This window comes from Ambystoma mexicanum, chromosome 3p, assembly GCF_040938575.1.
Source record: "Ambystoma mexicanum isolate Mex_15411 chromosome 3p, UKY_AmexF1_1, whole genome shotgun sequence".
In the NCBI taxonomy this organism is placed as follows: Eukaryota; Metazoa; Chordata; class Amphibia; order Caudata; family Ambystomatidae; genus Ambystoma; species Ambystoma mexicanum.
Window position 1 is genome coordinate 589,643,925 of NC_090925.1, and position 24,844 is coordinate 589,668,768.

The 24,844-nt window shown below is 45.0% G+C and overlaps 1 protein-coding gene across 10 annotated transcripts in view; it reads left to right on the plus strand.

Annotated features, from left to right (window-relative positions):
• Positions 1-24,844, plus strand: part of PKIG (cAMP-dependent protein kinase inhibitor gamma) — a 1,186,538-nt gene that overhangs the window by 1,089,611 nt on the left and 72,083 nt on the right. For all 10 annotated transcript variants that reach the window (XM_069651336.1, XM_069651335.1, XM_069651337.1 and 7 more), the window contains one exon: positions 14,781-14,959. In XM_069651336.1, the coding sequence (XP_069507437.1) occupies positions 14,815-14,959 (145 nt within the window). In that variant the 5' untranslated portion in view covers positions 14,781-14,814. The remainder of the gene's footprint in view (positions 1-14,780; positions 14,960-24,844) is intronic.

The following is a 24,844-nucleotide window of genomic DNA, read 5'->3' on the forward strand; positions in this document are numbered from 1 at the left end:
TTTCAGTAGTTTGCAGAATGACAGGTAGTTTTCGGTGAGTCAGATGTGGGGTCGAAGCGAGTTTCATAGAGTGGAGGGCAAGGTTGAGAGCGAAGACCCTTCTATCCTGACAGAGTTGGTGTTTGGTATCACTAAAAGGAGGGCGGAGCTTGATCTTGGAGTGCGCGGTGTGTGGCGAGTTCTGAGAGCTGGAGAGGTGTGGTCTCTTGGTCCCAGTGCTAGAAGCATTTTGGCTGCAGTCTTTTGTGTTGTGCTCTTTGTAATTTATTGAGGTGGTATGCCCGGACTCCGTGATAGAGGGAGTTAGCATAGTCCAGTCTCGACATTACAATAGACTGAACAGCGGCAAGTCTGTTAGGAAAGGAGAGGTAGGGAAAATACGTCTAAGAATTTTGAGGTGGTAATGACAAGACTTCGAGACGTTGATTTGGCGAGAGAGGGTTCGGTCAGAGTCGAGAGTGCATCCAAGGTTTTTTACTGTGGCCTGGGTGGTGGGGGATTGTCCATGAATGTGGGCCATGGTAAAGGGTGGGGGAGAAGCTTGATGTTGTAGCACACCATGATTTCGTTTTTTGTGGGCTTTAGGAGGAGGTGGTTTGTAGTCATCCAATGATCAATGTCCAGGAGGCAGGCTGCGAGGTCGGGCTGGGAGTTGGAATCTGAGTTGAGGAGTTTTAGGATTATTTAGGTGTCATCGGCATAGTTATAGCCCAGGATATTGTGCAGGCGGATTATTCCAGGGAGGATGGCCATATAGAGGTTGAACAGGAAGGTTGATAGGTATGCTTCTTGTGGAGGGTTATTTGTGTCCTGTTGTTGAGGAAAGAGGCTATCCATTTGAGATTGTTTCCATGGATTCCTAGGGAGTGGAGGTGGTCAAGTAGGATTGAGTGGTTAATTGTGTCAAAGGTGGCAGGGAGGTCTAGGAGGATTAGTGCAGTGCATCCTGCAGAGTCTGCAGTGATCTTAAGATTGTCCCAGATTGAGGCCAGAGTGGTTCGGTTCCGTGTCGTGGTCTGAAGCCTGATTGTGCGGGGGTCCAGGAGGTTGTTGGATACGACAAAGGCGTTTAGTTGAGAGTATGTGGTTCGATCAATGCGTTTAGCAAGGAAACTGGTGTTTGAGATGGTGCGGTAGTTTTGGGCCTCAAGGGGGTCTAGGGAAGGTTTTTTTTTTTTTTTTTTTTTTTTTTTTTTTTTAGAAGAGGCTTGACATGTGCAGTTTTGAAGGCATCAGGGAAGATTCCTGAGCTGAGGGAGTCATTTAGGTTGGTTCTCGCGTACTCTCCTGCGCAGGTGGATAAGAATATTTCTTTGAAGACTGAGGCGGGGCAGAGGTCAAGGGGGGAGCCAGATTGTTTCTGAGCAGAGAGAAGGTCGAGAAATTGGTCTCTCGAGATTGGTGTGAACGAAGCAAAAGTGGGTCGAGTTGTTGTTGTGGTGGGTGGGGGAGTAATTGGTAGGGTGGATGGAATATGTGGCCGGGACAGGGGGGCCAGCTTGTTGAGAGATGTTGTTCAGTTGAGAGCAGTGGTGTAGAAGTGGAGGGAGAGCGAGTCAGAGTGATTGAGATGGGGTAGATTGGGCGGAGGTACAGGTCGGTTTGACGAATTCAGAAATTATTTTGTGGAGTTCCTTGCTGCGGTTTTCAAAGTTGAGAATTCGAGAATTGTAGTGGGCTTTTTTAGCTTTTCGGATTTCAGCTTTGTAGTGGTGATGTTGCAGGGCGAGGATGGATCTACTCTGGTTGGTTTTACTTTTCCGCCATTTGCGTTCGAGGGATTTATTCAGTTGTTTTGCAATCTTCACTTCTGGTGTAAACCATCTGGGATAAGAACCACAGCGAGCGGAGGATTGGCAGGTGGGGGTGAGCAGGATTAGTGAGATATTGAGCCAGGAGTCAAAGGAGTCGATGGTTATGGGTTCATTACATGGGATGGTTGAGGGAGGTCTTTGAAGCAGAGCTTCGGCTAGGTAAGGGAGGATCTTTAGTTTCTTCCAGCATTTGCGGCGGATGGGGGCAGCTGACTCAAGTATGGGCATGGAGGCAGGTGAGCGGATGGTTAAAGGGACAATGAAGTGATCAGACCAGATGAGGTACAGGGGGGGCTAGATGTATCTGGTCATGGCAACTAAAGATGGTATCAAGGGTGTGTCCTTTAGAGTGAGTTGGGCCGTTCGTGTGACGGCAATGGTTAAGGGTATCAAGGTAGGTGAGTGGGTCATGGGGTTGGTGGGGATGTCAAGCCATATATTGAAGTCCACTAGAAGGGTGAAGGAGGGGTGGTTTATTTGGATGGCGACTATAGAATCGCAGAGGTTGGTTGTGAAATGTCTGTCATAGCCGGGGGGGTCTGTAGATGATTAGGAAGCTGTGGGAGAACGTCGGGGGGGGGGGGATAGTTTGACGAGAAGCGATTTGCAAGAGGAATTGATTGTTTGGCATTCGACGAGCGAGGCGGAGAAGTGGGATTTAAAAAGGACGGCTACTCCACCTCCTCTAGAGTGTCTGTTGATTGGGATGAGGGAGAAGTCTGTGCGTAATATTGGATTTCAAGAACGAGCTTGCACTGCTAATTAGCATATGATGTCAGAAAGTTGCCCTAAAGGATAGAAAGAAAAATGGATTCTATGTGATATTACTGCAGGAATTCTCAAAAGATTCGAAATGGTTCAAAGTCTCAAAATGTGCACATGATCAGTCATGGTCTGTCCGCGTGTGATCATTGAATTAGGTTAATTTTAGATCGATTGAAAAGACAAGGAAATGGTCATTAAATTTGTGCCTTCCATTAAAAAGTAAAGGCTGATATAAGTAAAGCACCACTTTTAAGGTAGGTAATTACGCAAAAAGTTGAGGTGCCAATAAGCTGGTTGTCATGAGCGGTAAGAAAAAACGGAAAGAATGAGAGCCAATTAGCTAAATATCTATACCTTGGGTCAACAGCGATAGATCCCATGGATGAAGTCACTCGGCCGATGCCCGAACAAAAAGCCAACTTGCGAGGAACTGTTTCTTTGGTATACGCGCTTACAAAATGTATTCTTCAGCTATTATTTATTTATGCATCTCTCACTTTGTATCCCTTATTCATAATATATCTTTATACACTTATGGTGTGTGTGTGATATTTGAAGCACCCCTCATTGTCTGGGTCATCCAAACCCAAATATGCGCAGTGCCATATGCACTTTTTACCTTAAATAAAGGCACTTTAATCCTGATTTCTGCAAACCTATACGGTAGGACAAGAGGTAACCAAGTGGCTTAGTGTATGCAGTGAACCAAAGCAGCTGCAAAGATGACAATCTAAGACTTGATCCTGAGGAACTTTACAGTGACCTATTCGTTTAAGAGTAGGCAACTGATTGAGGCGGAAAAGAAGGTTCATTGTACGTGACTTATTACAACGAAATAGATGTAAGGACCTAGGCAGATCTCCTCTCTTCCTCGGAAAAGTAGCCTATTCTTTATAGGAGCTGTAGGTGTTAAGTTGCACGATGGTTTCAAACCAGTCCTGCCTAAACAATGTATGTTTAGTAGTGGCGGGATGTGTGATGTGTAGAACAAATGCAATCCAAAAGATTTGTCATATTGCTCTTAAAGACATTAAGTCGATATATAGAGAATTGGAGGGAGGAGAGATTATCTTGGCATAACTAGACTGCAAGTGCCTTTTCTGAAGGGAAATTAACACCAGTTCATGTCTGAGAATTACATTGGGGGACTGTTTTAGAGAGACCAAATGTCTCTCTTCAAATATGTCCCTGATTGACATTCAGATAAGGGCCCAAATCCATAGTAGACATATCCAAAGCACAAAGCAATATGGGTTTGATCTTGGCTAGATAAAATCTTAGCCGAGCCAGAATAGAAAATGTGCATAGCTGGCAAAAAAGGTGTTTAGTTTGGGACACTAAGGGCCGTAACTTGTCTTTCAAAGATTGCTTCCATACGGCAAGTGAATTAGCGTTTGAAAGATTGTATCCCAAGTATATCGGGGCGAGCACTCTGTCAAGCCTATAGTTGCCAATTTATCAGTACATGGTCTTGAGTTTAGTTTTTGTAGTAAAATTGAAAACTTTAGACGTTTAGCCGTTGACCAATAAATTGTTATTACAGGCATAGTGAAAAAACAGGTTAAGCTTTCGATGGAGACAATAGCTGTTTTGTTAAAAAAGACTGTGTCATGCGCAAAGGCCAACCAATTTAATTTGGCCCAGTTTGACAGTAAAAGGTGTTGATGTTCTGCCAAAGATCGATATCTCTAATATAAGTGTTAAAAAGAAGTGGAGCCAAAACACACCCTTGTTTTAATTCCACTAATGTTATGATGAGCTTTGACAAAGAACCCTCCCTAGAGAGCCTGACTTTATGATTGTGCCACTGTGCATCAACTCCATCAGCTGGACTAATTTCATAGGCACGTGACAAGCGAATATTTTGTTCCACAAAGTGGATCTTCCAACACAATCAAATGCACTGCACATGTCAATCGATGCCATTTAGGTGGTTCTGTTTAATGATATTTTCACTGAGGCTTGTAGATGAGCCATGATTGTCACATTTAGGGCAGTCCCCATATGAGAATAACAGGAGTCCACACACCTGTGGGACTCTCCCATTCCCCGCACACCCAAATTGTGTTGTAATTAGTGTATTCACTTCAAATTAACACTTCTCATACCAAAAGTTTTTTTATATAGTTATAAAAACAAAAAATGGTTATAAGTAACACCTTCAGTATTATTCATAATGACTTTTTCTCAATTATCAGCATTGAGTTTGTAACACAAGCAAAAATAATTATATCCAATTTTTCAACAATATTCAAGTTTCAATTTCTGACATTGGTAGACAATTTATACATCAAGGAGTTCAACTCCTTGTCCCTAAGCATGTGTTTCCATAGAGAAATGTTTGCAGAGATGAAAAAATTAATCCTTAAGTATTTCCTCTACGCGTTTCGGGGTCCTTGTCCCCCCCTTCTTCAGGAGTTGTCTACTCAATTTCCTGATATCTAAAATGAATAATCAATAATTCATATTTTAGTAATATTTTACATTTAGTTCTATTAGTATTCTGTCAATGTTTGTATACTTTGCGATCACCTTTGTAGACTTCATCTATATGTCTGTTCCACTGTTATACATCTTCTGGTCTCTATCGCCTTAGGAGCTAGCTAATTCTCCCTAAAAAAGAACCAAAAGTTCCAAAGTAGATGTTCTCTCTCTAGTCAATGACTGGAGGCAATAAACCATACTAAAACTGTTCTTGTTTAACCTTACAGTTAAAAGTAGCGAGTGCAACTACTTACCTGTATAAACAATCAAGGAATTCTTCCTTTCTCAATTCTGTTAAGTCGTGAGTGATCCCCACTACTTTCTATGTTATCAACTCCTCCTGATAATCACTTTTACAATGTGTCTGTGCCTGTGGACATAAATGAATGTCCTGTAAACTCTAAATTATTTTCTATCTGTGGCATGATGACATTATACAGGTTTAAGATCTTACTTTAGTAAAGTATGGATGGTAAGTATCCAATGCGGCAGAATATATTAAGGAGTTCCAAGCAGGTTCTTCCTCAAGATATGTATGCCTGTTGGATTGGCAAAAAATGGAGTATCGTCAAGAATTGTATAAATGTGTCCTGTAAGTACCTTGTCTTCTATAAGTATATATAAATATACTGGATGTAATTCTGCAAATCTATAAAATAAGTTAACCTCTAAACCTCCCAATCAGGATGGGGTGGTCAATATCTCTATTCCCCCTAGTACTTCAAGCTTCTGTAGTCCCATGGTAATCTTCTATATTAGTTGCCAAGTGTAAGTTCTTTAGAATGAGATCCAAATTCCCCAAATATAGTTATATCTAGTTAAATCCATGAAGTCTTTCCATGTTTTACCTGTTCGGATTCGGTGCACGCTGGTATCCACTCCATCGAACTGAAGCTGCTTGGTGCCAACAAAATGGCAGCTTTTTGTTTACTTGTGTCATCACACTCATGCGTGATGACGTAATTCTGTAGTTTTATGTTTGTAATACATCCCGCAAGCATATTAGTTTAGTTCCTCCAAATCTTGGGTAATCTGTCTGTTGTTATTACAGATTCTAACCAGGCATTGTGGATGTTTATAGCAGCCTACCCCGTATCACAAAGGAATATATTTAAAGAGCATGTCTGACTACTATCGTGTATATAATACACAATAATATGGTATAGGCATAGATGTTAACGGATGATCACGAGTGATCACTACTGTTTACGGAAAGGGGGTTTGTTTAGAAATGTATGGGTAATCCTATAGTTAGATGGTGTATTCAGATCAGAATTGTGAAAACATGAAGTTCATTCCATTATGTTTTGAGAAATGTAATCCTATGTTGTTACTCATAAACTAATGAGTGGTAAAACAGGTGTTTCGACTCCTTTTGTTATCTTCATTTGTCCATACAACCGAGTGTCAGGGTTGGCTTTCTCCCCAGCACCCCTTTACTAGTCGTGAAACATTAGAACAAATTACTGGGAAGGTGTGCTCTAGGCTTAAACAAAATTTACAAAATTCAGCCCCATCTGAGGCCTAAAGCCCACTTGGTAGCGCGTAATTGTACCCAGTTGTGAAAGGCTGGTATTAAGGTCTCTTAACAAGAGAAAAGAAAAGATATTTTACTGGCAGCATCAAGTAAGGCTATGGGCCTATAGTTGTCAGGATTGCTAAGGTTGTCTTTCTCATGGATCGGGATGATTCTGGACCCCCGCCATGTCGGGGGAAGAATATGGGTCCCAAAGATTGTAACAAAAAGTGCTTTTAAGAAAGAAAGCCAAATATTAGTTGCGCTTTTAATGACCACCGGGGCCAAGTCATCAGGACCAGGAGCCCTAGAAGCCTTTGCTCTAGAGATGGCTCAAGAGATATCCTCTTCATTCCGAAGACATGCACTCAGGACCACCGTTCCTGTGATGAATTGGTCGCTCGATGTAAACCCATCAGGAAAAGATTATTTCTTAGTGTAATAATCTACCCAGAACTGTTCCGAAATGAGACATGCTATATGTGGCTGGACACGGCCCAGTTTATTATTGATGGTAGCCCAGAATTCATCTGTGTTGCAACACGTGAGTTGGTTTAAAACAATCTGGTTGTCGTTTGTGTGCATTACCAATTTTAGGGACTTAACATCGTTTCTGTGAGCCTGTAAGATGGACCTCATGTTGATTGTAAATTCGGAGTGAGGAAGACACTGTTTGCCAATATTTCTTAACCTTGATCTTTTAAGCTTTTTTGATTCAGCAATTTTAGTGTTTATATGTTAACATCCTACCTTTCTTGGTAAATGTTTTAAATATTGCAGAATCATTAAGTTGAATGTGTTTGCTGAAAGGTGAGAAAATAATAGACCACTATTGAGCGGAGCAAGGTTATTAATAGCAACTGCATAGTAAACTTGAGAAATGTCGACAAGGGTAATCATTCTATTTAACAGTTAGCCTGACCTGATCAGTAGATAACATGGCCATAGGGTATACATCAAAGAAGCAACAAGGATTTGCAAGTTGAAATGCAGAATAATGTGATCACCTATTGCAGGATCGTGTAGCAATATAGGACTACACACACTTCTTAACTCAACAGACACATAGATATAATCGATCCAGGAATGCATATTCTCCCTGTGACAAGTGAAAATGCTTGAGGCATCGATATCCTCGTGCAATGGAACAAGTGACATCCCCCAACCAAGCATAAACCAATCCCAAACTACCCCTCGCACAATATTGGTTGAAGAAGTAGGGAAGGGTACTACAGAAGAATTGTTCAACCTAGTACCCTCTGCAGTTTGAATTGAAGTCTCCCCCACCCCCGCACAATTACCACGTGGGGAAGGCTTTGTTCCAGCCACTCCTCAATTATTGAGGCCATAGCAGATTGAATGGAGGCGTAAATCGACCTGGAGGGGTTCCAATATAGATTTATTATAAGAATTTCGAAGTTAACAAAGTAATTGGATGGTTTGACCAGAACCCCCTGTGGTCCCGGAGTCCGGTCTGGCTTCTTTTAAGGCAATAGATGGAACAGATAAAAAAGCCAGAGCCTCTTCTTGGTAATTTAACACGTAAAGGTCAAAGCCCAAAGATATCAAAGTGGGTCATTCGTCCAAAACCAAACATGCAATTAGGTTTGAATAGAAGTAGCAGACCAGGCAATAATTTCCTTGGTCTGAAATAGCTACATAGTTAATGTCGCCTGTATGGAGGGCTTGCAAAGATGGGTATAGTTTGAAATATGTCTAGTATTTTTCCACGATTCATGGGCAAAACACCATTGACCTGTGTGTGGTTTTCCCAACTGATTATGGCAGATGAATGATTAGAACTTAATGCTTGCCCGGTGTTGGAAGGCAAGGGGTCAGGAGCTGTTAGAAGTGTTTCATGATGATCGTGTAGGCCCTGGGTTTCTCTTACGTGCCACCACCCTGTTGACAGTGATGGGGCCCAAATCGTTCAAATAAATGACAGGGTCACAAGCCGTGACTTTTGTGAATTGCAGATGTGTAGTCATTTTTGTTTGATTGTTGGTTGTCGGCCTGTGATTGGTAGCTGATTGACAGACCTCAACAGTAGGGGCGACAAATGACAACGATGTCGTAGCTCCAGTTGTCTGTGTTGCAGTCCATGATCTCGCCCTCTGCAGGTAAGCAGATTCAACATTTTAATGAGGATTTCCGTTCAAGTTAAGAGCGGTTACGTTTTTAGACTTCTTGTTCAATTGACAATGTTTTTTCCTAGCTTTGCCTTTACGATTAAAGTTCCCAGTGACACGAGATGGCGAACGGTCGTTTGTCACTTATGGCCTCTTAGCTTCTCGTGGAGAATTGAATAACACTGGAAACACACTTAGTCTCAAGTGATAGTCTAACAGTGGAGTAGGACTGTTGGGGGACTGGCTTAACTGTAGGTGAAATAGTTGTTCTGGAATAGTTGGCGAAGTTATGTCTATAAGAGGTTCCAAAATTGGATTGTGCCTTAGAGACACAGCCTGCTTAGCACACTAGCACACCCCGTCATAGTGAGTTCTAGTACTTTTTGTATTTTCTGGTCAACTGAAGAAATGTTTAAGGCGTTACCCTAAACAATGTCTTTTATGTTATCATAGACATGCAGAATTGACTCTAAAACTAAATGTAGAGCCGAAATAGATGCCAACCCCAGAGAATCAATGTTCGGCAAGATGTTCGACGTTCTTCTTGTTTGGATGTTCTTTTGTGTGAAGATGTCGGTAGTTGTGCATTTCCAGGGGAAAGTGGTGGTGTTGAATTGATGCGAACTAGGCACCTCCATCCTAGATGCAGGTTTGTCTGAAGTGAAGGACAAGTCGGTGTTGCTGGTTAGGTCACCTGTAAACCGACAGTGCCTTAAGAATGGCTCATTTAAAATTATAGTCATCCTGCTCTGGTAAGAGACCATTTCTAGGGTCTGAGTCCAGCACAGCAGTGACGATGTTCGTAACATCCCCACTCTCAACGATTAAGTCAGGAGACCCCGGGCTCATGACCTGATCTGAAATTTTCGGCTCTAATGTAACAGAACATGCAGCTGGTCCTTTTAGTGACGTAATACATTTTTGCCTCGATTGGGCCATGGATTGTGATTTTTGAGTGCTGTCGAGTACCTCGACTATGTGACAAAAAGATGCAACTGTTGCTTGCTTCGATGATTTAGACACGGTCCTCTGTCTGCTTGAGGTTGCATTAGTTAAAAAAGGTGATACAGATGCTGAAAAGTCAATCTCAGAAGTGCTCTCCCAACGTTCTCAGCTTGTTTACTGTGTACAGATGCCACCATAACAGTGAGTCTCCAAACAGTAGCGGGCGTTATACAAGCAATTCACAAAAAAGACTTACTACGTGAGGTTCACAGGCACCTGGAGACTCTGAACACGACAGAGAGAAGCAAGTGATCACGAACTCACCAACACAGTGACACAATGGTTCTCAGTTTTTGAAGGTGAGTGCCTCCCGAAAGAGTAGACACTGAAGACCGACTTCGTAACAGACTTCAAGGAGTTGCAATGCAGCGGGCAGCTACAACAGTTTCACGCTGTAACACTAACACAATGACACTCAGCGCACAATGGACTGCGCACAATGGGCATCACACCATCATGCTGTCTGATCTTCTTTACATCAGTTGTAACTCGCATTGTGTCATAAATGTTGATGTCGTCTTTGCATGGGCATTGCTGGTAAAACTGATGCAGTGTCTTGGTCTGGGACACTATTCTCATCTTGATGCAAACAATAGTTATGAAGCAGTAGATGCCCTTCTACACATGATATCCTACATCCTGTACTTTAGTATTCTGTTTGAGTAGTACAGGCCTACTTTTTGGCTTTGCAAAGTGATTTTTAGGGGTTACACCATTCTTTTCGACATAATTTACAGCCAATTATCATTATTGGTGCTTACGGGTGAGGGTGTGTGTTAAAATTATTGATGATATGTTGGCTGGTACAGTGATCAAAGGCATTTTAGGGTCCTCTGTAGCAGGCTGTGTAAACTGCCGTTTTCTTGCCTCATTTGCTGATTATGTTAGAAGTATTTAATCTTCAAGCACAGGCTAGTAGCTCATGTAATAAGTCACAAGATGACCGGTCCTCAGCTTGCATTTTCTTTCAGCTGGGTCTGTTCTTTATGGCCACAACACAAATTCATGAATATAAATGTGACAAGCAATGCAAAATTGCAAAAGCTTAATCTTTTGGCTTCGTCAATGCTTTTTTCCACTTGGCCTTGCTGTGATATTTCATTATAGATTTAAAATAATTCAGTGATTAGGCCAAGATGGCTATTATTTCTGGATTATAATACTGGATGGAAAAAAACACAGATGTGTACTGTAAATGCAAAGAAAAAAGAAATAAGCCTTCTTATGCCACATGGTTCCTTCAGGTGTGCCCCTAGCATGTCAGCCTTTCAGGATTAAATGGGTTCCCACAGCCTTCATCCCCTTTTGTTCTCACAGTGCTCTCAAACACTGGCATAAAAGGTTTCTCACACTGTTTTTCAGTCTCTGGTTTAAGGTTGGTCTTCTCTGACACCTTGATTGCCGCCTCACCCTTATCAAAGCATGCTCTCTTGTGTCTTCAAGTTCTTGCTAGCTATGACTTTTCTAGCTGCTGCACTTCTTTCCTGATGTTTATGTCCAACCTTTTCCTGGGATATGAATCTATCCTTTCTGATGTCTTCCACCAATCCCTTGCTCTTGATCTCCTCAATCAGTCTCCTTGTTTAAACCCCATCTCCTTGTGATGTCTCTAACCGACCTCCTCGCAACTGAAACTAATCACTTCTCTGCATCTCAAACCAACCTCATCTTGTCTCCAACCTCTTCTATTGTCCAGCCTCCTCCTGAACTTTTCCTCGTTCTCCAACTTGCTACACCAGCCAGATGCTACTACAAACACCCACACTGCCTGACTGGGACCCTGAGTGTATATAAGCCAGGGACCGTTCTGCTGATTGGGTGCTCTCAGAGGTGCTGCACCTGTAGATGTGAAGAGTAAGGAGCTGCGGTTTGCTCATGTGAAGTGCTTCACCTGGTTTTGATTTGGGGCTAGACCAAGACTTTAAAAGGATGATTGCCATCTTTGATTTCAGTTTCGTGAACTGTGCAGCCTTGTGTTCTTCATGGCTTTGGGCTTGTACCCTAATGGTAGGGAAAGATTGCTTGCACTCACTGGGTGTATTACATTAGGTAAGCAAAGTAGAAGTAGTCTCGGATTTGGCACCGTTTCCTTGTGCGAAACCTGAAGGTGTCTCACCCGCTAGTCCCCGGAGATCTGTCATCCAGGTGGCCAGGACACAGCCATCGCTATTGGATCCAGTTCCTGGGGTTGGACCAGTGGGGGAGGATCACCTCCATGGGCGGTCTTCAGGGAGTGGAAGTGGGACACAGACGGGTGAGATGCGGTTCCCCATCCTACCCTGTAGCATACTTAGAAGCTCTACCCCCACCCCTTCCGACACAAACACTTTCTTATACCGTGAAAAACAACACCAGAGCTGTTTATCTGACGTGTCCCAACACCAGGGTCAGGCAGAGTCAGGCAATTGACAATAACTACACACACATATGATGGCCCTTTTCCTTCCCCACAGGGATAAAAAGCGGAGCACGAGAGCACACTTTGAGCAAGGACAAACGCACGAGGAAGCAGCTATTCCAGGGCGGCAGTTCAAACCGAGAAGAAAGGTGGGGAGACCGGAAAGGACAACAAGGGGCAAGTGCCCTTGCCCTTTTCGACCCAAACCCGCAAAGCCTCTGTGAAAGGAATCGTAAGACCAGGAACTACAGCTGACGTGTGGAGTAACAGATGCCAACGGTGCACAGGACCTTTCACACTGATAACCGAGACGGGGAGGCCCGCTTGCAACCGTGGTACCGTCCTTGACTCCAGAGAGAAAAAACAGCGGTCAGCACAGCTGGTGAGTCGGGGGGAGCACCAATAGTAAAATGTACAGTGTTGAGCGTAGGTTGCAAACAGCAACTTGTTATGGACAAAACTTGTGTGTTAGTGAACTTTTAAAAGACCAGCGAAAGACCAGCTGCAGAGTGGTCCGGCGCCACGTGGCCGTCCATTCGAAAGACTCTGGGTGGTCCCCTTTTCTTGTGAACGTTCTAGTAATAAGAGGCCGTAGGAAAGGCCGACATAAAAAGTTAAGATGGTCATACAAGGGTCGAGCAAAAATGCTTTGGACAATCGAAAGTACTTAACCCATTACCAAAGTTTTGACATTGTGAAACAGATGGGTGTGCCCGGTTGAGTGAAACACTGTATGAAAAATAAATGTGGAAAGCCTGACGGGGGGGTCTAGAAAAAGCTAAGGGAAGTGAATCCCGCTAGGTATTACGAATAAGAGAACTGTGTAAAACTGGCAAATGTGAACCCGACTGAGGGAAGCCAAGGTTACAAAAAGGATTGTAGCCCTGTTGAGGGGGATCCACAGGTGAAAGGAAATCACCCGACAGGAAGATTACTGAAAAACTTTTTGTTTGTTGTTGTTAGTACATCAGGACCTCTGAGGCAAGATAATTTAAAAGCAACTTGGCCACAGAAGACCCTGATATTATGGAAACTAACTGTACGCTTGTGCTGGAGAAGCCCAGGAGTGTGCTGTGCTCGAGAGTCCCGCCTTGTCCTGTGCTAAAAACTTGGGGAAGGGAGCAGGCCCCAGTTATACCATCCTGACTTATCATTTTGTGAACTCGTTCTTTTCTGATGAACATTATCCTGCACTCTTTTGTTACTTAGCAGTAAGGATTGGCAATATTTTTTTTTTAGTATAGGCTCTTTTTATTTGACAAGACCCCACTAGGATTGCCTTATTTGATGGTCGTTGCTTGCTGCCATCTTAGATTTAGATTAGGCATTTTCTCACCCATTTATACAGTTTAATAAACACCCTTGAACTGTGATCACTTGCCTGTCTTTACTGTTGCCACCGTGAGTGCCCTACACACTCCTAGGGCCTCATTACAACCCTGCCGGTCCGGAAAGAACGGTGGCTGTAAAACCACCCCCACCGTTGTTTCCGGACCGGCTGATTCAGAGTCCTGCAGGCGGGAGGTGTCACTTCCGCCAGGTCTGACCTGGCGGGTTTAACACCACCCGCCTGCAGGCGGATATGGAAAACACTGGCTCTATCATAGACGGAACCAGTGTTTCCATGGTCCCCATCCCCTTGGAGTCCTATGGGACTCCATGGTAATGGGGATTTACAGAATTCCGCCTCCGGAATTACCAGGTCACCAGGGTTGTAATGCCCCGGTGATTCCGGCAATCACGTAGGTGGAATGGAATTACCAGGCTGGCGGTAGCGTGCCGGTTTTTCCGGCACGGCTACCGCCGGACTCGTAATGAGGCCCCTAAACTTCGCTCTGCCATGAAGTGCATGTGCCGTCCGTTTCTGAAGCAGCCTCGCTCCAGAATGCTGTGGAAAAATCTGGTGTCCCACTAATGTCTCTGTGAGCTCATTGTTCAAGTGCCAAAGAAAAAATGTGGTGTGCGGCTGATGGGTGCGCATACCTTAGGAATATGTGAGGGTCCTTTTTCAGCAAATTCTGAAGAAGTTCAAATCATTTTCAATTTTTTTTTTTTCGGTCTTAGTGCTTTCCTCCTGTAAAAGTCCCAGCATCTAAAGCATTGTTTGCAACGTGTTTGGGGACAGGGAGACAATGTATCTTGGAGTCATTCTCATTCCAGTCCCCTAGTGCGAGAGATGGCACTCTTAAAAATGCAGTGGTCCTGGATGGCCTCTTTTCGCAGTCCTCTGCCTGGGGACTGGACTAAGTGCAGGTGACCAGGGGATCTGCCCCATACTATGTCCAGGTCCATCTTCAACTAGCTCTGGGATGCTCTCAGCCCCCTTGGTCACCTCTTGGTCACCTTGCTAGATGCCCCCAGAGTTGGGTAGTGGCCTTCAACAAAGACCTTTGTGATGAATTGTTCTAGTGTTCCTTCTTACACCATAGCACTGAATTTTCAAAGACCTTGGAGTGGAATCTGCCGGGTAATTTACCTAAATCAAGGTCCGTTTCAAAGCCCATGTTCTCAAAAGCATTGTAGAACAAGCCAATTTTCATTGATACTTGTTTTTTTTTAATCGAACAGTAAAAATATTCACAATAATTTCATAATATGCAGGCATACTTGGCAGTAAAATAGACGGCAACATGTGCCTGTCATTTAAACCTATTATTACTTCATTTCAGGACTTTTTATGGTTTTTGATATGAAAGCAACGTAATGGAGGTTGAGACTGCATACACGGATTTCATTTCCTGTGATCGTACCGGACGTAGAAATGCAGTTCCTGACATCAAAGGAGAGCCTACCTCTGGTAGCATGAGAGAGTTAACTGGTGATATGGGGGACCTTGCAATTCAAGGCGGTGAGTTTTCATGATAATAATGGTTATAGTATGGTATGCAAACCAGATTCTTAATGAGTTGTAAGTCTGAGAGTATGTGATACATGCTGCTTAGAATTTAATTACTCTTTTGATGTGATTGGATATATAGATGTAAATCCACAGGGGCACATTTTCAAAAATAATTTTGCTGCAAATTATGAGATGTCCTACCTAGCACATCTGATCATTTGTGCCAACAAAGTTTCACCCTATTCTAAAAGGGAATTTGATTCTGACCTTCTATTCAAATACCCTCTTTTACCCCCTTTGGTTATTTACGTAAATCAAAGTGTGTCTATTTTAAAGCACAGCCTGTATTTAAAAAAAAATGGGATGCACTTAATTATGCAGCGCAAATAATATTAATCTCCTATGCCCGTGTGGAACAGTCACAGGCGGTGAGCATTACATGGCTGGGTCATTCCTGGTCTTGTCAGGGTATTTGGTAACTGGAAGAACAGCAGTGCAAACGGCTGCTGTTGAACTTCCATTTCGATCCCTCCAGAAAGGGCTAGTAATGTTTTTTTTTTTCTTCTTGTTTTAGCACACCCTGGGTACTGGGAGCCAGTTGTGTGGACAAAGGATGGTCAGCTCATCTTTGCACTGCTGTCCAACCCGCCTGAAACGTGCGGTCACTTTTGAATAAAGGATGTCCTTTGATCGCTTAATACTAAGGCAAATAATAAAACTGCTATCTGTGTTTATACGACCTTGACCAATCGAGCCACCGTTCATAAATCTGTGGTAGACCTGCACCACGGTGGAGTGTCTAAATAGGGTGGAGGTAAAGAAAGGGGTGCTGTGAGCATAATATAAGGTGGTTTGGACACAACAATGGTGAATTCTTTAGGAGTTGCCAAACGTCATTTTAAGCAACATATCACATCTTCAATGCCATTAATTGGAGATAGCTGATTGGGTTTTTTTGCCTGATGTTGAGATTTTAGCACCCTGAAGGTAACCGGTTCCAGTCCTAGTCAAAGCTTAAAAGGTAATCTGCCTTCTGCACAGATCTGTGTAACCTGCAGGTTAAAGGTTCCAATTCCAGTACATTTGCTGTTTTGTTATGCAATGTTACTGGGATTTACATAGTGCAACACTGCCATTCAGATGAACTCCAGTTGCTCTGCTGGATCTGACCAATAGGGGTATGGGTTAGGTTAGTGAGAAGAGAGGGAAGATGCATTATAGCTTTACTATTCTGTTGATGCGTGCCTACCGATAGTACTGTGAGCTCTGCATCTGGATCTGTTTCTAGGGGCTCTTGTGTTCCTGTGGTGCTAGGATGGATTGGCTGGGGGCGTGGGAACATAATTTGGCTATAGAGATGCAGTGTTCTATTGTTTGATGTCTGTTGGGAGGGTGCTTCAGATTGCCATGTCTGAGTGGCTTAGTATGTCTGTGCATTACACATTTCAGCATAGAAGTTGAGACTTAATACTGAAAGGTTAGTGAGGATCCCGGTAGGTAATATAGGGCATCCATCCAAAGTATCTCTGGCAATATCAAGGTTGGGGTGCCCTTTGGTCAGATACTTGTGTGAAGGTAACAAAGGCATCCTAGTGTGATGCCAATATTTTTGGAAGTGGGTATGAGAGTGGGGAGTGCAGCTACTGGTTCTGGAGGAGAATGGGTTCATAGGAAGGAGGCAAACGCTGGGGAGCATGCAGCAAGTAGCAATAAAGTAGACCATGAATTAGATGGATGCCTACAGATGGTGTCGTTCATACGGATTCTCTGTGCGAATGGCTCCATCACAAGGGCAAAGATTAGTGGGGAGAGCGGGCAGCCCTGTCTCGTCCCGCACGAGAGTGAGATGGGGGCCGAAAGTTTTTGGTTTATCCTTGGGGACGTTTACGGGGCTTGTTAATTAGCCAGTAGCATCTTGCGGAACAACGGGCCAAACTGGAAGTCTTCCAATGTGAGCCGGATAAAGTCCAGGCTACCCGGTCAAAGGCTTTGATGGAGTCCAAAGATAGCATGCCCGTTCCCGTTGTTCTTGGGCTGCGACTTCGATGAGGTTGATGGCCCGCCGTATGTTGTCCCCTGTGCTTCTCCCCTTGATGAAGCCTGTCTGGTCCTGATCTATGATAGTTGGGAGCACCGTCGGCAGTCTGTTCATCAGCACTTTGGAGTAGATGTTTGCATCTACGTTGAGTATTGAAATGGGTCTGTCCGTTAGTGGGCCCACAAGGAGGGGTTGGAAGAGTTTGAAGAAGCTCTTGGTTTCAGGGCTTTGATCACCTCTTCAGCTGCGATCGGGAGATCCAGGGCGCTCCTATCCATTGCTGAGATGTGGGGGAGATTGGCCTGTGTTAAGAAATGCTGCTGTGGAGTTGGGGGGGCCGAGGGGTGGCTGTCATTGTGTTGGTGAGGTGAGTGGTTGCTAGCTGCAGCTTTGCCTCTTCCCCGTACAGGATTGCGCCCTCAGAGTCCCTTCGCCTTTTCACTTTTGCCAGTTTACCAACCAGAAACTTGTTGGCTTTGTTGCCATTTTCGTAGTAGCTTTGCTTTGTCCTGATCAGGACCCGAGCTGTGTCTTCCGCATAATGTGCCTCTAATTTGGTGCCTGTGAGCCGAAGGAGTTTGGCTGCTGTAGGTGTCCACCCTTTCTTATGGATTTTCTCAGCTGTCTCTACTTCCCGCTCCAGTTGTTTTATCTTGCTGCGTCGTTTCCTATATGCCGCTGCTTGGGCGATCAGCTCCCCTCTGACAACCGCTTTCATGAGCTGCGATCTAGTTGCTGTCGAGGTGAGCTCCGGAGGGTTTTCCTTCAAATAGTTGTGAATAGCTTTGGTTATGGTATCTCGTACTACCATGTCGTTTAGCATTGGTTCATAGAGGGCCCATTGGAGTCTTGTGGGGAGGTTGGGGTCAAAGACCCTGGCTGTTAGGTTCTCTCAGACCATGCTCTAATAATCCTTTCTACCTATTTCCACTTCATCAGTGAAGGAGAACAGTCAATCTGCAAGGTGGTGCTGTGGACGTGAGAGAAGGCCCCTCCATGTGTCCACGAACCCCAAAGTCCTGATGTGATATGATTGGTTATTTATAACTCTTAATATTCAGAGGTTTCTAAGAGCGGACCTGGGGATCAAACCTGTGTTGCTCCGTGTCGTCTTGCTTCCAAGGCGAGCATGTTGCCCCTGAGCTATCCTCCCGAGACTATTCTCCTGAGCAATTGATAAAGGCCCAGGGTGATGTTGAAATCTTTGGGTGAGGGGTGATTTGGCTTGTCTGTTAAGCGGTTAGGGACCCTGTTGAAATCGCCTCCTATGACCACCTGGCCTTTGAGAAATGGGAGGATCGTCGATTCCAGCTCTGTGAAGGTTTCCTGGCCCTCGTTTGGGGTGTAGTCTGAGATTAGGGCGTGCAATTGGCCAAATAGTTACCCTTTCAACGCTATGTATATTCCCTCTGGGTTCCGGAGGTCCTCCCATTCCCTGAATGATGTGCCTTTAGCTAGGAGGATTGCTGTGCCGCCCCTCTTTTTGTCTCCGGATGCCATGTATTGTTTTGGGAATGCTTTGTTTCGCAGTCATGGGACGTCTGAGAGCCGGTGTGTTTCATGGAGGAATTCCACCGAGCTATGAAGGTGTCTCAGGTGCCAGAGGGCGGACTTGCGTTTCTCTGGGGAGTTTAGGCCCCTGATGTTCAGTGAGACATAAGAGCTTCAAGTGTGGTAGTGGGCCCCGCCTCAGCTATCTGGGGGGATGGAAAGTGAAGCTCCCTGCGGGTTTCTGGCCTCTAGTGTTGTGTTGTGAGTCCTATTCCGCTGCAACCAGGTTTTTAACTTTTCCAGTCTGGTCTCGAACATGACCCGGGAACAAAAAGAACCAAGAGTAAACAAAAACAAAATCCAACAGGGCCTGTAGGACCTTAGGCCAGTGTGTATCCACACACTCGACTGGGGCATATCGTGGGACGCCCGAGCTCCAGAAAGAGTCATGGCCCGGAGAACGGATTACTTTTAACTGAATCCCTCGTCGTGGAGGGGGCTTAGGCCTGTTGGCCTGGTGGATTCCCTCTCTTGGGTATCTTCATCCAGATGTTTTGTTGTGCTTTGGGGGGGGGGGTCATTCCCTGTTCCCTCACCGGGAACGGGCTTATTAAGTCTTCATCCATGGTAGCAGGTTCCCTCTCCCCCATACCGACTCCCCCTCTCCCCCCAGAATACCCCCTGCCTCCTCTAGAGTATGGATTATGCATGATTGGCTTTCAAAAGTCATCTGGAGCGAAACTGAGAAGAGCCAGCAGTATTTGATGTCCCGGTCTTGGAAGAAGGTTGTCGGGGGCCTGAGGGCTCTGAGCCTCTGGACTGTCGAGACTGCCAGGTCCTGGAAGATTTGCAGCGAAGCCCCTTGATAAGTTGTCACCCTGGGTGCAACTTGTGGACATAATCTCCTGCTTCATGGAAAAGAAATGGACACGCGTGATCACTTCGGGCGAATCCAATACCGGGGAGCCCCTACAGCTTCGTAGCCTATGGGTGCGGTCCAGGAGGAGTAAGGACTTGTCGCAGTCGGAGCGGAGTGTTTGGAAGAGGTCACTCACGTAGGTTGGCAGGGCCTGATCCAAGATTGTAGCTGGGACCCCTCTAATTCGAATGTTATTCCTGCGGGCTCTGTTCTCAAAGTCCTCCTGCCTGTGTTTCATTCCCTCACTGTTCCCTTCCAGAGTTTGGAGTCTTGGTTGTAGATTCGCAAGTTGCATTGAGTGGTCCACGGCCTGGTCTTCCGTTTCACTGAACCTGCGCTCTACTTCCTCCATACAATTATCTAGCCCTTCTATTTTAGCTGCCACGTCAGATATGCAGTTCCAGAATTCCGGCTTGATAGTCTGGCAAGAGGGCTTGTATGTCGTCTTTCGTGGCCCATTGGCCTGGGGATCGTTAGGGTGACACGGCTTGGGCGCGTCCAGAGTCTGCTTTCCTGGACTTCTCCTTCTGTTACAGCATGCTTGCAATGTCCGCTGATTTTGCAGGTTTCTGGCCATATTTGTTGGGGGGGGGGGGGTATTGAGGTTAATCTGGGGAGCTGTGGTTTGGCCTTCTGTGGGCTCCCAGCCTGTGCTTAAGTCAGTTTAAGGCTCACACTGCTTCCTGAATTGCGAGGCCGCCCTCTGTGCCTTTTGGCTGTGGCTCTCGATTTGGTGTGTGTGGCCTTTGTGTTCCTGGTGCAGCTCTAGGTGTTTCCGTGGCCGCCCTGCTAGGACTTTTGGCTTTTTCCTTTGGTGTGGGGTTTGTGGCTGTTGTGTCTCTGGTGCTGCTTGTGGATCCGGTCTTACTTTGGGCTAGAGGCCCTGGCGCTCCTGGTCTGCTGGGCTCGGGGCACCCATGTTCCACCTGCGCACTTGCCATGGTCAGCTAGCATGGATCTCAATGCCCCCATGCCACTGTCCTTGTGCGAGATGAGAAGGAGGGTCCCCAGGTGTCGGGGTGGGGGAGGGGGCCTTACGACGGGTCCACTATAGAGTCTCTCGTTGCAGCCCCAGAGCGTTATCCGTCTCAGAGCGGCAGGGCTTTGTGCTTGTATCAGTGGGGCTGCAACGTGTAACCTAGCTGGTGCTGGTGGGGCTGCTCTGTGCGGCGCGCCGGAATGCCGTGGCCTCTCTTGGGTATGTGGGGGTTCGCACCTCCTGGTTGGGAGACGGAGGTTGGCCGGCCTGCCCGCTGAGCCTCTCCTTCCTCATTGGGCTGATATGGTGGGGCTGCCGGTCCTCACCCTTCGCCGACTGGGGCCTCGGGCGTCTTGCTGGGGGATCCGCTTTCTTTTGCCTGGTCCTTAGCTGTGTGGGTTGGAGGCTCTGGTTCACTTTGCTGCCTCCAGTGAGAACCCAGTCACTCTCCACTGCTGGCGATGGGGGTCTCCTCCTTTATGTAGGAGCACCTGCCGGTTTCAACAGTTGCACGGCCGTAGCCATGGTATTGGGAGCTGCCTGTTTCGGCTGCGGCCCTCAGAGACTCCCGTTTCTCCCAGTTCCTGGATGTCCGGGCTGCACTGATCTGGCCACTTTCCGTCCCCCCATGGCTAGGCAGTCTAGTGTTGTGGTGGGGGCTCAGTCTCCGCTTGCCCAATTGCTGGTCAGGGCGCTCTGACACCCCAGCAGATTCATCGCTGATGGCCCGGGTTGGGGGGGGGTTGCATCCTCAGGGAGGGGGGCAGGGCGGAGTTCCCTTGGCGGTGGCACAGTGGGGTCTTCCAAGCTCTCCATCAGCATGCCCAAGCAGCCGCTGTTTTGGGTTTCGGGAAGGTGCCTGGCGCTTCCCCACAGAGATTCTCGGGCTGCTGCTCAGCGATTGCACCCCCCTCCCATTTGGCGAATAGCTCCCGGGCAGTTCCACTACCAGCAGACAATCTCAGTTCCTATTTCTGCAGGCTAATTCAGGCGTAATTTCTGCAGGAGACTGGGCGTCCTACAGAGGCTTTCAATGAGGCGACCGCATTGACAGTGGCTCAAGACGCACCCCGCTAAATGTTTAAGTGTTGTACGGTTAAATAAACCTTTTAACACTAACTTTCAGAAAAAAGCAAATTATTATACATCCAGATAACAGAATAGTCACTATAAAATCAACATTACAAATCATCTTGTAAATCACCTTCTAAAATATATTAATACATTTCCATGATCTATTAAAAAGAATATTTTATTAAAATACTAATATATACATAATATCTTTTCTATTTGCTTGTAACGCGCCGGTAGCCCGCTGGCATCTGGACGCAACAGATGCTTGACAATGGGCCATATAAAGACAGGACAGCTTGAAGTGAGCAGGGCAATTATATGAGATTATTTCTATATCTCATTTACTTAAAAAGGAGGGTTTTCAGTTTTGTTTCGGAAGCTCATGGGGTTGGGCTCTAATCTCATATTTAATGCTAAGTTCCGTTTGTCAGAAGCGACCGTGGGGAAGGCTCTGCCTAGTCCGTTCTTTCTCTTATGAGGGAAGCACAATTTGGCCAGTTTTCTGACCAAAGAGGCACATATCGGGAGATTTTAGATTTTGGATAAGTACGGGCTTGCCCATAGACACTTGTGGACCAAAGTCATTGCTTTAAACTGAACCCTGTCTTCCACCTTAAGCCAGTGCAGTTGTTTTCTTGCATTGCTAATGTTTTCTGTTTTGGTTTTCTGTTTAATAATTCTAACTGAATCATTTTGAATGTGTTGGAGTTTGGAGATGCTTTGCTTACTAGCATAGAGCGTTAAGGCATTTCCGTAGTCGAGGCGTGAGAGGATGATTGCTCTAGCTGAAGTAGCGCAAGTCTCCTCACTTAGGAGCAGTATGATTACTCTAAGGAGTCTTAGATAGTATGAGCATTTCTTGCTCACATACGTTGCCTGTGCATCAGAGCTCATAGAGGCCTCACGGAATACTCCAAGGGTTTTGACCTTGCTCATTACTGATATTGAGGTATCTTTGATCACGAAGGATTTGTATCGAGATGTCAGTTTAGCTCATGATTGAGTGGATCCAAATACCATAAGCTCAGTTTTATTGCCGTTAAGGCAGAGCTAATTATGGTCCATCCAAGATTCGATGTTATAGATAATTTTAATGGAGACACTGTCCTTCCTTAATCTCCACTCGGCTACATTACGAGCTGAGGGTCATCGGCGTAATTGACGAAATAGACGTTGATATTGGCTAGAATTTTGCAAAGTAGACGTAGGTACAGGTTAAAAAGAAGGGGGGAGATACTAGCTCCCTGGGGCACTCCACACAGCATGTCCATTATATGTGAGAACTTGTCGCCCCAACTTGTCTCTATGTGGGACTGTAATTGGTCGGTGGCCACCTTGTCCATTACCTTTAGGACAAAGTTGCAGTTGATTATCAGTCTTAAGTTACTTGGGTCCCTTCATCAAAGGGTAACAGTAACAGTCTTAATAATAGAAGGGACCACACTATCCTGGAATGAAGCATTTATTATTTGCTCGAGCAATGGTTCGAAGATGTCTGCATTATCCAATATAATCTTTGGAGGTATGATATTCTCTGCACAAGCTGATGGTTTCATTGTAGCAAGAACTTTCAGGGTATCATTTACAGTGATCTCTTGAAAGTCAAAGGTTTTAGAATGGTTAAGTGCAGCTATGTTAGGTGGCTGGGCAAAGATGATGTTTGGGCACTTGTGATCTGCCCACAAGCTTTTTTAATCTTGTTAAAAAAAAAAAAGTCTGGGCATTATTGCAATCCTCCTCTGAAGGAATGAAGGTGGGGTTTATGACTGTGGGCTTTTCAATTGATTTTAAAATATCAAACAGTTTACTGGTCGCATTAGTTACTGATTGAATTTGTTCATTGAAAACATTTTCTTTGCCAGGAGAATGCCTTTCCTTTAGGCCCTTTCGGATTCTTTCCAGCTATCTTCCTTCATTGCGGAGGGTTCTTTTAGCCGACACTTTCTCTTTCCCTTTTTTATAGCTTCCTTGTCTTTTACATTTCCCCTCCATCGGGTTCCCCCAATACCAGGGTGGCAGTATTTGGGCCTTGGAGCGGATTAAGTTGCTGGACTAACTCTATATTGAAGTCTGTTTTAAGAGATGGAGGTCTATAGACGAGGATTATATTTATGGTACTATTATTGGTAGGGGAATGTTTCAAATGTAGAATCTCGCAACCAGAGCATGCCGTGGTGGAAGGGTATGTATGAATAGAGTCTTTTAATAATAGCTACACCTCCTCCCAACCCGGTCTCTCTGTTTGTGTAACGAACGTGCTACCCCTCTGGAACTGCGATGGTGCAGGTGGGTTCAATGGGATCCTGTAGCCAAGTTTCCGTGACATATAGCATATCCAGGTATACCACAATAATGAGGTCATGAATGCTTTATGCATGTTTGTTCAAAGACCTTGCATTTAATAAGCTGACTTTTAATTTCTTTGTCATGATAGGCTGTTTTCTTCTTACTTTTATCTTTTTCTTTTTATGTGGGGGCTTGTGTCTTGTGGGATATCTCCCATGAGTGGTAATTCACAATTTGTCGAGTTATGATTAACATTATCGGGTTGTAGTCTAGTTTGCTCGGCGGTCTGCAGTATAATCTGTCTAGCAGCTTCACCAGCCTGTAGACTTCGAAGTTTCAGGAATAATTTTCCTATTTCAGTGATGCCCATTTGTTTGAAATCCTTTAAGGCTGTCTTGTTTGTGTTTGACGCTTTAATGTCAGATGATATATAATTTAACTGAGGAGGAGAATGATCAGCAGTCGGGGACCCCTTGGGAATTCCCGGCTCACTCTATCTGAATGAGGGGCGCAGGAGTCTGTTAGGAAGATCAACAGGTATCGCATTCACAGGCTTTGTGCATGATACAAATAAATGAATTCAGTCTAGGTGGATAAACATTAGAGGAGGGGCAACGTACCGTAGCTTCGTACCTCATGTTCATCAGTCTGGCATCAGAACTGTTTTTCGTGGCTGAAATCGTGTTAATACCTCAGTGATAATCGTGTCAAAACGATTCACTTCCAACGGCGCAGTCCGGCACGTCCCGGACGCCGGATTTCAGAAAAAGAACGCTTCCGGACTACAAATCCTTCTGGGGATTGTAGTTTTCAGATTGCAGTGTGTTCAGAGTTCTAAAAGACTGTGATTCTAATCGCACTCTTAACTCAAGAATGGGATTACCAAAACATGTGGCAGATTAAGGTAAGCGATGAAGTAAAGCACAGCTAAAATACTATTTTAAAACACATTATGTGGTAAAAATAAAATCACAAATGAAATAGGCGACAAGAGTAAAATCAAATCTGTTTTTCTTCATCTCTGACTAAAACATATTCATTCCAAGAGCTTCAAGATTTGCAACCAAATATAATAAAGTTTAAAATTCAAAGTCATCTATTTGCTGA